The sequence below is a fragment of the Thalia democratica genome, chromosome 3 (assembly GCF_965202585.1).
Source record: "Thalia democratica chromosome 3, ktThaDemo2.hap1.1, whole genome shotgun sequence".
Taxonomy (NCBI): Eukaryota; Metazoa; Chordata; class Thaliacea; order Salpida; family Salpidae; genus Thalia; species Thalia democratica.
The window spans coordinates 43,341,566-43,355,089 of record NC_139167.1 but is presented as its reverse complement, the minus strand read 5'-3'; the positions used below and the strand labels follow the sequence as shown (position 1 = coordinate 43,355,089).

General features: G+C 27.2%; 1 protein-coding gene across 1 annotated transcript; it reads left to right on the top strand.

Annotated features, from left to right (window-relative positions):
- Positions 1–9,048: 9,048 nt before the first annotated feature.
- Positions 9,049–13,216, top strand: LOC145832311 (translation initiation factor eIF2B subunit alpha-like). The gene is made up of 5 exons (XM_082939629.1): positions 9,049–9,096; positions 9,244–9,335; positions 9,407–9,521; positions 9,604–9,727; positions 13,050–13,216. The coding sequence occupies exons 1-5, from the start codon at positions 9,049–9,051 to the stop codon at positions 13,214–13,216; spliced, it is 546 nt and encodes a 181-aa protein (XP_082795755.1).
- Positions 13,217–13,524: the final 308 nt, after the last annotated feature.

Sequence of the window (13,524 nt, the reverse complement as noted above, 5' to 3'; positions counted from 1 at the left end):
TAAGTACGAGGGGTTTTAAAGATAGTTTACTAAGCTTCGTCTATTTTTTCAATAATATATTCGATATTTTTCGGCGTACCATAAATATTTTATTTTTATTAGTAAAAAGTTATATTACTTAGTTGATGATGTAGTTCTACGCACATGGAACAAAGTTCTAGAGTTTCATTGTTCTAATGTAAGTATGAGCGATTTTTAAGATAGTTTACTAAGCTTCGTCTATTTTTTCAATAATAAATTCGATATTTTTCGGCGTACCATAAATATTTTAGTTTTATTAGTAAAAAGTTATTTTACTTAATTGATGATGTAGTTCTACGCACATGGAACAAAGTTCTAGAGTTTCATTGTTCTAATGTAAGTATGAGCGGTTTTAAACAATGTTTACTAAGCTTCTTCTATTTTTTTAATAATAAATTCGATATTTTTCGGCGTACCATAACTATTTTATTTTTTATAGTAGAAACTTAATTTTTTTTTGATGACGTAGTTCTACGCACATGAAACAAGGTTCTAGAGTTTCATTGTTCTAATGTAAGTATGAGCGATTTTAAACGATGTTTACTAAGCTTCTTCTATTTTGTAATAATAAATTCGATATTTTTCAGCGTACCATAACTATTTTATTTTTTATATTAGAAACTTGATTTTTTTTTGATGACGTAGTTCTACGCACATGGAACAAGGTTCTAGAGTTTCATTGTTCTAATGTAAGTATGAGCGGTTTTAAACGATGTTTACTAAGCTTCTTCTATTTTTTAATAATAAATTCGATATTTTTCGGCGTATCATAACTTTTTTTTTTTTTTAGTAGAAAGTTAATTTTTTTTTGATGACGTAGTTCTACGCACATGGAACAAGGTTCTAGAGTTTCATTGTTCTAATGTAAGTATGAGCGGTTTTAAACAATGTTTACTAAGCTTCTTCTATTTTTTTAATAATAAATTCGATATTTTTCTGCGTACCATAACTTTTTTATTTTTTATAGTAGAAAGTTAATTTTTTTTTTTGATGACGTAGTTCTACGCACATGGAACAAGGTTCTAGAGTTTCATTGTTCTAATGTAAGTACGAGCGATTTTTAAGATAGTTTACTAAGCTTCGTCTATTATTTCAATAATAAATTCGATATTTTTCGGCGTACCATAAATATTTTAGTTTTATTAGTAAAATGTTATTTTACTTAGTTGATGATGTAGTTCTACGCACATGGAACAAAGTTCTAGAGTTTCATTGTTCTAATGTAAGTATGAGCGATTTTTAAGATAGTTTACTAAGCTTCGTCTATTTTTTCAATAATAAATTCGATATTTTTCGGCGTACCATAACTGTTTTAATTTTTATAGTAGAAAGTTAATTTTTTTTTGATGACGTAGTTCTACGCACATGGAACAAGGTTCTAGAGTTTCATTGTTCTAATGTAAGTATGAGCGGTTTTAAACGATGTTTACTAAGCTTCGTCTATTTTTTTAATTATAATAAATTCGATAATTTTCAGCGTACCATAACTATTTTATTTTTTATATTAGAAAGTTAATTTTTTTTTGATGACGTAGTTCTACGCACATGGAACAAGGTTCTAGAGTTTCATTGTTCTAATGTAAGTACGAGGGGTTTTAAAGATAGTTTACTAAGCTTCGTCTATTTTTTCAATAATATATTCGATATTTTTCGGCGTACCATAAATATTTTATTTTTATTAGTAAAAAGTTATATTACTTAGTTGATGATGTAGTTCTACGCACATGGAACAAAGTTCTAGAGTTTCATTGTTCTAATGTAAGTATGAGCGATTTTTAAGATAGTTTACTAAGCTTCGTCTATTTTTTTTATAATAAATTCGATATTTTTCGGCGTACCATAAATATTTTAGTTTTATTAGTAAAAAGTTATTTTACTTAATTGATGATGTAGTTCTACGCACATGGAACAAAGTTCTAGAGTTTCATTGTTCTAATGTAAGTATGAGCGGTTTTAAACAATGTTTACTAAGCTTCTTCTATTTTTTTAATAATAAATTCGATATTTTTCGGCGTACCATAACTATTTTATTTTTTAAAGTAGAAACTTAATTTTTTTTTGATGACGTAGTTCTACGCACATGAAACAAGGTTCTAGAGTTTCATTGTTCTAATGTAAGTATGAGCGGTTTTAAACGATGTTTACTAAGCTTCTTCTATTTTGTAATAATAAATTCGATATTTTTCAGCGTACCATAACTATTTTATTTTTTATATTAGAAACTTGATTTTTTTTTGATGACGTAGTTCTACGCACATGGAACAAGGTTCTAGAGTTTCATTGTTCTAATGTAAGTACGAGCGATTTTTAAGATAGTTTACTAAGCTTCGTCTATTATTTCAATAATAAATTCGATATTTTTCGGCGTACCATAAATATTTTAGTTTTATTAGTAAAAAGTTATTTTACTTAGTTGATGATGTAGTTCTACGCACATGGAACAAAGTTCTAGAGTTTCATTGTTCTAATGTAAGTATGAGCGATTTTTAAGATAGTTTACTAAGCTTCGTCTATTTTTTCAATAATAAATTCGATATTTTTCGGCGTACCATAACTATTTTAATTTTTATAGTAGAAAGTTAATTTTTTTTTGATGACGTAGTTCTACGCACATGGAACAAGGTTCTAGAGTTTCATTGTTCTAATGTAAGTACGAGGGGTTTTAAAGATAGTTTACTAAGCTTCGTCTATTTTTTCAATAATAAATTCGATATTTTTCGGCGTACCATAAATATTTTATTTTTATTAGTAAAAAGTTATTTTACTTAGTTGATGATGTAGTTCTACGCACATGGAACAAAGTTCTAGAGTTTCATTGTTCTAATGTTAGTATGAGCGATTTTTAAGATAGTTTACTAAGCTTCGTCTATTTTTTCAATAATAAATTCGATATTTTTCGGCGTACCATAAATATTTTATTTTTATTAGTAAAAAGTTATTTTACTTAGTTGATGATGTAGTTATACGCACATGGAACAAAGTTCTAGAGTTTCATTGTTCTAATGTAAGTATGAGCGGTTTTAAACAATGTTTACTAAGCTTCTTCTATTTTTTTAATAATAAATTCGATATTTTTCGGCGTACCATAACTATTTTATTTTTTATAGTAGAAAATTAATTTTTTTTTGATGACGTAGTTCTACGCACATGGAACAAGGTTCTAGAGTTTCATTGTTCTAATCATTAGAACAATGAAACTCTAGAACCTTCCATGTTCCATGTTCCATGTGCGTAGAACTACGTCATCAAAAAAAAATTAATTTTCTACTATAAAAAATTAAATAGTTATGGTACGCCGAAAAATATCGAATTTATTATTAAAAAAATAGAAGAAGCTTAGTAAACATTGTTTAAAACCGCTCATACTTACATTAGAACAATGAAACTCTAGAACTTTGTTCCATGTGCGTATAACTACATCATCAATCAAGTAAAATAACTTTTTACTAATAAAAATAAAATATTTATGGTACGCCGAAAAATATCGAATTTATTATTGAAAAAATAGACGAAGCTTAGTAAACTATCTTAAAAATCGCTCATACTAACATTATAACAATGAAACTCTAGAACTTTGTTCCATGTGCGTAGAACTACATCATCAACTAAGTAAAATAACTTTTTACTAATAAAAATAAAATATTTATGGTACGCCGAAAAATATCGAATTTATTATTGAAAAAATAGACGAAGCTTAGTAAACTATCTTAAAAATCGCTCATACTAACATTAGAACAATGAAACTCTAGAACTTTGTTCCATGTGCGTAGAACTACATCATCAACTAAGTAAAATAACTTTTTACTAATAAAAATAAAATATTTATGGTACGCCGAAAAATATCGAATTTATTATTGAAAAAATAGACGAAGCTTAGTAAACTATCTTTAAAACCCCTCGTACTTACATTAGAACAATGAAACTCTAGAACCTTGTTCCATGTGCGTAGAACTACGTCATCAAAAAAAAATTAACTTTCTACTATAAAAATTAAAATAGTTATGGTACGCCGAAAAATATCGAATTTATTATTGAAAAAATAGACGAAGCTTAGTAAACTATCTTTAAAACCCCTCGTACTTACATTAGAACAATGAAACTCTAGAACCTTGTTCCATGTGCGTAGAACTACGTCATCAAAAAAAAATTAACTTTCTACTATAAAAATTAAAATAGTTATGGTACGCCGAAAAATATCGAATTTATTATTGAAAAAATAGACGAAGCTTAGTAAACTATCTTAAAAATCGCTCATACTTACATTAGAACAATGAAACTCTAGAACTTTGTTCCATGTGCGTAGAACTACATCATCAACTAAGTAAAATAACTTTTTACTAATAAAAATAAAATATTTATGGTACGCCGAAAAATATCGAATTTATTATTGAAAAAATAGACGAAGCTTAGTAAACTATCTTAAAAATCGCTCATACTAACATTAGAACAATGAAACTCTAGAACTTTGTTCCATGTGCGTAGAACTACATCATCAACTAAGTAAAATAACTTTTTACTAATAAAAATAAAATATTTATGGTACGCCGAAAAATATCGAATTTATTATTGAAAAAATAGACGAAGCTTAGTAAACTATCTTTAAAACCCCTCGTACTTACATTAGAACAATGAAACTCTAGAACCTTGTTCCATGTGCGTAGAACTACGTCATCAAAAAAAAATTAACGTTCTACTATAAAAATTAAAATAGTTATGGTACGCCGAAAAATATCGAATTTATTATTGAAAAAATAGACGAAGCTTAGTAAACTATCTTAAAAATCGCTCATACTTACATTAGAACAATGAAACTCTAGAACTTTGTTCCATGTGCGTAGAACTACATCATCAACTAAGTAAAATAACTTTTTACTAATAAAACTAAAATATTTATGGTACGCCGAAAAATATCGAATTTATTATTGAAATAATAGACGAAGCTTAGTAAACTATCTTAAAAATCGCTCGTACTTACATTAGAACAATGAAACTCTAGAACCTTGTTCCATGTGCGTAGAACTACGTCATCAAAAAAAAATCAAGTTTCTAATATAAAAAATAAAATAGTTATGGTACGCTGAAAAATATCGAATTTATTATTACAAAATAGAAGAAGCTTAGTAAACATCGTTTAAAACCGCTCATACTTACATTAGAACAATGAAACTCTAGAACCTTGTTTCATGTGCGTAGAACTACGTCATCAAAAAAAAAATTAAGTTTCTACTTTAAAAAATAAAATAGTTATGGTACGCCGAAAAATATCGAATTTATTATTAAAAAAATAGAAGAAGCTTAGTAAACATTGTTTAAAACCGCTCATACTTACATTAGAACAATGAAACTCTAGAACTTTGTTCCATGTGCGTAGAACTACATCATCAATTAAGTAAAATAACTTTTTACTAAAAACTAAAATATTTATGGTACGCCGAAAAATATCGAATTTATTATAAAAAAAATAGACGAAGCTTAGTAAACTATCTTAAAAATCGCTCATACTTACATTAGAACAATGAAACTCTAGAACTTTGTTCCATGTGCGTAGAACTACATCATCAACTAAGTAATATAACTTTTTACTAATAAAAATAAAATATTTATGGTACGCCGAAAAATATCGAATATATTATTGAAAAAATAGACGAAGCTTAGTAAACTATCTTTAAAACCCCTCGTACTTACATTAGAACAATGAAACTCTAGAACCTTGTTCCATGTGCGTAGAACTACGTCATCAAAAAAAAATTAAGTTTCTAATATAAAAAATAAAATAGTTATGGTACGCTGAAAATTATCGAATTTATTATAATTAAAAAAATAGACGAAGCTTAGTAAACATCGTTTAAAACCGCTCATACTTACATTAGAACAATGAAACTCTAGAACTTTGTTCCATGTGCGTAGAACTACGTCATCAAAAAAAAATTAACTTTCTACTATAAAAATTAAAATAGTTATGGTACGCCGAAAAATATCGAATTTATTATTGAAAAAATAGACGAAGCTTAGTAAACTATCTTAAAAATCGCTCATACTTACATTAGAACAATGAAACTCTAGAACTTTGTTCCATGTGCGTAGAACTACATCATCAACTAAGTAAAATAACATTTTACTAATAAAACTAAAATATTTATGGTACGCCGAAAAATATCGAATTTATTATTGAAATAATAGACGAAGCTTAGTAAACTATCTTAAAAATCGCTCGTACTTACATTAGAACAATGAAACTCTAGAACCTTGTTCCATGTGCGTAGAACTACGTCATCAAAAAAAAAATTAACTTTCTACTATAAAAAATAAAAAAGTTATGGTACGCAGAAAAATATCGAATTTATTATTAAAAAAATAGAAGAAGCTTAGTAAACATTGTTTAAAACCGCTCATACTTACATTAGAACAATGAAACTCTAGAACCTTGTTCCATGTGCGTAGAACTACGTCATCAAAAAAAAATTAACTTTCTACTAAAAAAATAAAAAAGTTATGATACGCCGAAAAATATCGAATTTATTATTAAAAAATAGAAGAAGCTTAGTAAACATCGTTTAAAACCGCTCATACTTACATTAGAACAATGAAACTCTAGAACCTTGTTCCATGTGCGTAGAACTACGTCATCAAAAAAAAATTAACTTTCTACTATAAAAATTAAAATAGTTATGGTACGCCGAAAAATATCGAATTTATTATTGAAAAAATAGACGAAGCTTAGTAAACTATCTTAAAAATCGCTCATACTTACATTAGAACAATGAAACTCTAGAACTTTGTTCCATGTGCGTAGAACTACATCATCAACTAAGTAAAATAACATTTTACTAATAAAACTAAAATATTTATGGTACGCCGAAAAATATCGAATTTATTATTGAAATAATAGACGAAGCTTAGTAAACTATCTTAAAAATCGCTCGTACTTACATTAGAACAATGAAACTCTAGAACCTTGTTCCATGTGCGTAGAACTACGTCATCAAAAAAAAAAATTAACTTTCTACTATAAAAAATAAAAAAGTTATGGTACGCAGAAAAATATCGAATTTATTATTAAAAAAATAGAAGAAGCTTAGTAAACATTGTTTAAAACCGCTCATACTTACTTTAGAACAATGAAACTCTACAACCTTGTTCCATGTGCGTAGAACTACGTCATCAAAAAAAAATTAACTTTCTACTAAAAAAATAAAAAAGTTATGATACGCCGAAAAATATCGAATTTATTATTAAAAAATAGAAGAAGCTTAGTAAACATCGTTTAAAACCGCTCATACTTACATTAGAACAATGAAACTCTAGAACCTTGTTCCATGTGCGTAGAACTACGTCATCAAAAAAAAATCAAGTTTCTAATATAAAAAATAAAATAGTTATGGTACGCTGAAAAATATCGAATTTATTATTACAAAATAGAAGAAGCTTAGTAAACATCGTTTAAAATCGCTCATACTTACATTAGAACAATGAAACTCTAGAACCTTGTTTCATGTGCGTAGAACTACGTCATCAAAAAAAAATTAAGTTTCTACTATAAAAAATAAAATAGTTATGGTACGCCGAAAAATATCGAATTTATTATTAAAAAAATAGAAGAAGCTTAGTAAACATTGTTTAAAACCGCTCATACTTACATTAGAACAATGAAACTCTAGAACTTTGTTCCATGTGCGTAGAACTACATCATCAATTAAGTAAAATAACTTTTTACTAATAAAACTAAAATATTTATGGTACGCCGAAAAATACCGAATTTATTATTGAAAAAATAGACGAAGCTTAGTAAACTATCTTAAAAATCGCTCATACTTACATTAGAACAATGAAACTCTAGAACTTTGTTCCATGTGCGTAGAACTACATCATCAACTAAGTAATATAACTTTTTACTAATAAAAATAAAATATTTATGGTACGCCGAAAAATATCGAATATATTATTGAAAAAATAGACGAAGCTTAGTAAACTATCTTTAAAACCCCTCGTACTTACATTAGAACAATGAAACTCTAGAACCTTGTTCCATGTGCGTAGAACTACGTCATCAAAAAAAAATTAACTTTCTAATATAAAAAATAAAATAGTTATGGTACGCGGAAAAATATCGAATTTATTATTAAAAAAATAGATGAAGCTTAGTAAACATCGTTTAAAACCGCTCATACTTACATTAGAACAATGAAACTCTAGAACATTGTTTCATGTGCGTAGAACTACGTCATCAAAAAAAAATTAAGTTTCTACTATAAAAAATAAAATAGTTATGGTACGCCGAAAAATAACGAATTTATTATTGAAAAAATAGACGAAGCTTAGTAAACTATCTTAAAAATCGCTCATACTTACAATAGAACAATGAAACTCTAGAACCTTGTTCCATGTGCGTAGAACTACGTCATCAAAAAAAATTAACTTTCTACTATAAAAAATAAAATAGTTATGGTACGCCGACAAATCAACAAACGTTGAAACAATTCACGACTATCTAGATAGGTTTGTAAAAGTAACGTTATTCAATCAGGTTTATCGTTTGAATACTTTATTTTGGATATCAATATTTCAGGTGCTATAGAATCGCAAAGGGGAAAGAAAATCAACCGAAGGACAAAGTCCTAATTCATATATGTGCTTCCCATTTAATTAAAACTATTACAACTAAACTAGGGACTTTAACCACCGAGAAAAAAATTAAGAATTTTTACGCGTTCGTTTTTGCCCGAATGATCAATTCTGAAACATTAAAGGAGTTAACGGAACTTTTCAAATTATTGTGCAAGTTAACTTTATCGCCATGTTTTGGAATAGAAGAAGAAGTAAGTTTTTATTTACTTCATAAACTTGGTATTAAACGTTATATTTTTTTTTTAGTTCATTCTGTTATTATCAATTTCATCCTTTATTTTTTTTAAGGAGGCTTATCATTTACTAAATAGTAAAATCACGAATGAAAAATATTTGGATGGTGAAGACGACAGTAGTTTTTCATTAATATTAGGAGATAAAGATAAAAATGTCTGTAACACTATGGCTAAACGATCACCATTCGGTATAGAGTTCACACAACTGTACGAAGTTATGTATAATGAAAGATGCACGGATGAACGATATTGAAAACAAAACATGAATAATTTAATTACATTATAGGATTTACGTTATGAAAAAAAGTACAAAAGATATTTTTTGATTATAACATAATAAATTTAGTGTTTATGTTAACAGTTTATAATACAACGAAACATATATGTGTTCGACCCTCAGAAAGACGAAGCTGGAGAGATGCTTGATGGAGAAACATTTAAAGAACACATTATGTAAGTATTTCATCGTGACAATTAATTTTTATTTTGGACTTATAAAGATTAATTTTATTTTATTTTTTCAGACAAGAGAGAGCTAGATTAAACATGTCAACCAAAAATGTTATGAATTTTAAGGTTGTAAGCATTAGGCATAATCCACAAATTGATGGTGTAAACTGTGGGGTACATGTCATTGAGGTATAAATAAACTGTTTTATTTTTATTAAATTCGCTTAGTTTAAGTTATACCCAAAAAATAAGTAAGAGTTTAAACATGTAGGCTGGAGAACAAATCATACAGCATTACCCAAATTTACCAGATACGATTACTCTAACAACTAAAATTAAGAAAAATATAGTACAAAAGCGAACAGAAATAGGTGTGCGACTTCTCCATGAAGGATGTAAGTTAAAAAAATGACTTAACAGACAATATTGTATTTGTATAAAGTTTGTTTTCTAAATAATAATAAATATTATTTCAGTTGTTGATGTCAATTTTTGTAACGTTTGCTTTCGCCATTATGTGAGTTCAAGACAATTAATTGGTTATCCTGGTCCAGTGCGATGGGTAAGAAAAGATAACATTTTTTTTAAAAGAAATAAACTGAATTTATACTTCTATATCAATCTCAGTGACAACACTTGTACTTATAATATTTATTTTTTAAAGATTCGATGTGACATTTGCAGCATTTGGTTTCATGAATGTTGCCTACTAAAAACAATAGCAGAATTTGATATTTTAAAGAATAAAACCGACTACTGCGATTTGTGCGAATAAGTTCAAAGTCTTCATGACGATTCTTCATGTTGTTAACAGATAGATTAATTGTTTTTTTTACAAGTTTAATTTTATGCACCGTTGCACATGGTTATTTCAAATCTTGTTGCAAAACCTATTGTTTTTGTTTTGGTTTATTTTGCATTAAAACATAATGCAAATATATATTTTCTTATTTCATTTTAAAGTTAATTTTATACAGAAAGTTGTTAAAAACATTATTTAAAACATATATTTTTATACTAATGCTTCTTCAGCGTAATCATACAGTTCTTTGTTCGTGTGCATTAATTTTAGTATTTTTTAAGTTCATTATGCCTTAATATTTGTTGCATACATATATACATCTTCTTACTTTTTTTCAAAGTTAATTTTAAAGAGATGTTGTTAAACAACTTGATGCAAAATATTCAAATATATGATTTTGTACTAATGCTTCTTCAGCGTAATCATACAGTTCTTTGGTCGTGTGCATTAATTTTAGTGTTTTTAAGTTCATTATGCTTTAATATTTATTGCATACATATATGTTCTAACTTTTTTTCAAAGTTAATTTGATACTAAAAGTTGTTAAAAAACTTATTAAAAAAATCTTCAAACATATACTTTTGTACTAATGCTGCTTCAGCGTAAACATACAGTTCTTTGTTCGTGTGCATTAATTTTAGTATTTTTTAAGTTCATTATGCGTTAATATTTATTTCATAAATATATACATCTTCTTACTTTTTTTCAAAGTTAATTTTAAAGAGATGTTGTTAAACAACTTGATGCAAAATATACAAATATATAACTTTGTACTAATGCTGCTTCAGCGTAATCATACAGTTCTTTGTTCGTGTGCATTAATATTAGTGATTTTTAAGTTCATTATGCGTTAATATTTATCGCATATATATATGTTATTTTTTTTCCAAAGTTAAATTAAAACTAAAAGTTGTTAAAAACGTTATTGACCAAATCTTCAAATTTGTTTTTGTACCAATGCTTCTTTAGCGTAATCATACAGTTCTTTATTCGTGTACATTAATAAAATAATATTTATTTACTTTGTTGTATGTGTATTAAAATAAATAGATTGTGACTTTAATTCGAATATTTAAGTGCTTTTGAAGGTACCGTAACTATTTTATTTTTTATAGTAAAAAATTAATTTTTTTTGATGACGTAGTTCTACGCACATGGAACAAGGTTCTAGAGTTTCATTGTTCTAATGTAAGTATGAGCGGTTTTAAACAATGTTTACTAAGCTTCTTCTATTTTTTTAATAATAAATTCGATATTTTTCGGCGTACCATAACTATTTTATTTTTTATATTAGAAAGTTAATTTTTTTTTGATGACGTAGTTCTACGCACATGGAACAAGGTTCTAGAGTTTCATTGTTCTAATGTAAGTACGAGGGGTTTTAAAGATAGTTTACTAAGCTTCGTTTATTTTTTCAATAATAAATTCGATATTTTTCGGCGTACCATAAATATTTTATTTTTATTAGTAAAAAGTTATTTTACTTAATTGATGATGTAGTTCTACGCACATGGAACTAAGTTCTAGAGTTTCATTGTTCTAATGTTAGTATGAGCGATTTTTAAGATAGTTTACTAAGCTTCGTCTATTTTTTTTATAATAAATTCGATACTTTTCGGCGTACCATAACTATTTTATTTTTTATAGAAGAAACTTAATTTTTTTTTGATGACGTAGTTCTACGCACATGAAACAAGGTTCTAGAGTTTCATTGTTCTAATGTAAGTATGAGCGGTTTTAAACGATGTTTACTAAGCTTCTTCTATTTTGTAATAATAAATTCGATATTTTTCAGCGTACCATAACTATTTTATTTTTTATATTAGAAACTTAATTTTTTTTTGATGACGTAGTTCTACGCACATGGAACAAGGTTCTAGAGTTTCATTGTTCTAATGTAAGTACGAGGGGTTTTAAAGATAGTTTACTAAGCTTCTTCTATTTTTTTAATAATAGATTCGACATATTTCTGCGTACCATAACTATTTTATTTTTTATAGTAGAAAGTTAATTTTTTTTTTGATGACGTAGTTCTACGCACATGGAACAAGGTTCTAGAGTTTCATTGTTCTAATGTAAGTATGAGCGGTTTTAAACGATGTTTACTAAGCTTCTTCTATTTTTTTAATAATAAATTCGATATTTTTCAGCGTACCATAAATATTTTATTTTTATTAGTAAAAAGTTATTTTACTTAGTTGATGATGTAGTTCTACGCACATGGAACAAGGTTCTAGAGTAGTTTCATTGTTCTAATGTAAGTACGAGCGGTATTAAAGTGCGGTAATGACTGTAAGTAAAAAATTTGAATGTGTTAAAAATCTTATATTTAAATGTCTATCAAACTTCAGCCTCGTTTTAAATTGAACAAATTTTAGTAGAGAAAATATAATAAATTTAATTCACAGAACATTTATTAAACTGATAATGTCTGAGAACTAGATAGCTACAGTTTTCAAAGACTATCTAATTAAACATGATATGAGCCCTGGTTTAGCAACCATATGTACTTTGCTTAACCAACTTAAAACATACAAAGCAAGTACAATGGCTGAGTTAAGTCAAAGTTGAAAAAAAAAACTAGCAGGTTTATTTTACAATATAATGATGTACTAGCAACTACATGTATTTCATCAAGCAGTGAATTATTTCAAAGACACATTACTCTTGAAAGCTTGAAAGTTTTAGAGGTATCAAACTTTGAAAATGTACATGTGTTTTAGTTGCAAAAGGAGAAAAGTTTCTTGAAAATGTTTTAGCTTCCAGAAAAAGAAATATTGCTTTATAGCTCTCCATTTATTAATGAAGGTGTAACTATTTTGACAAACTCATCCTCCACAAATGTTGAACAAGTTTTAAATTATGCTAAAAGTTTGAGCAAAACCTTTAAGTTTTTATAACTCAATCAATGCCAGACAAAAGTGGTGGTAAAATGATGGAAAAACTGAAGCCAAAGAGTATCTCTGCAACTATGATTTTAGATTCTGCTGTAGCTTATGTAATGGAGCAAGTTGATATTGTACTTTTAGGAGCAGAGGGCATAACTGCTAATGGTGGAATAATCAACAAAATAGGCTGCTAGTGCTATCAAATATGTATGGCAGCAAAATTTTTGAAAAAACCTGTTTACATAGTCAGTGAAAGTATTAAATTTAGTAAAGTTTTCCCTTTAAAGCAAGATGATATACCTAAAGTATTTAGGTACAAACTTTCACTTGAAGACACTTTATCTGAGCATCCTTGTGTTGATTACACTCCTCCTGATTTAATTGATGTTCTTATAACTGACTTAGGTGTTTTAACTCCATCCACAGTTACTGAGGAACTGATGAATTTGTATTTGTAGACCATGAATGTTTTTTAAATTCAAAATCAAATTAGTAGCGGTAG

Bases quoted from the DNA above. Each gene is read 5' to 3' on its own strand.
- LOC145832311 (XM_082939629.1), top strand. From the start codon at position 9,049: ATGGCTAAACGATCACCATTCGGTATAGAGTTCACACAACTGTACGAA. The intron at 9,522-9,603 runs GTATAAATAAAC...TTAAACATGTAG, and splicing joins GTGGGGTACATGTCATTGAG to GCTGGAGAACAAATCATACA. The intron at 9,728-13,049 runs GTAAGTTAAAAA...AATCAATGCCAG, and splicing joins GCGACTTCTCCATGAAGGAT to ACAAAAGTGGTGGTAAAATG.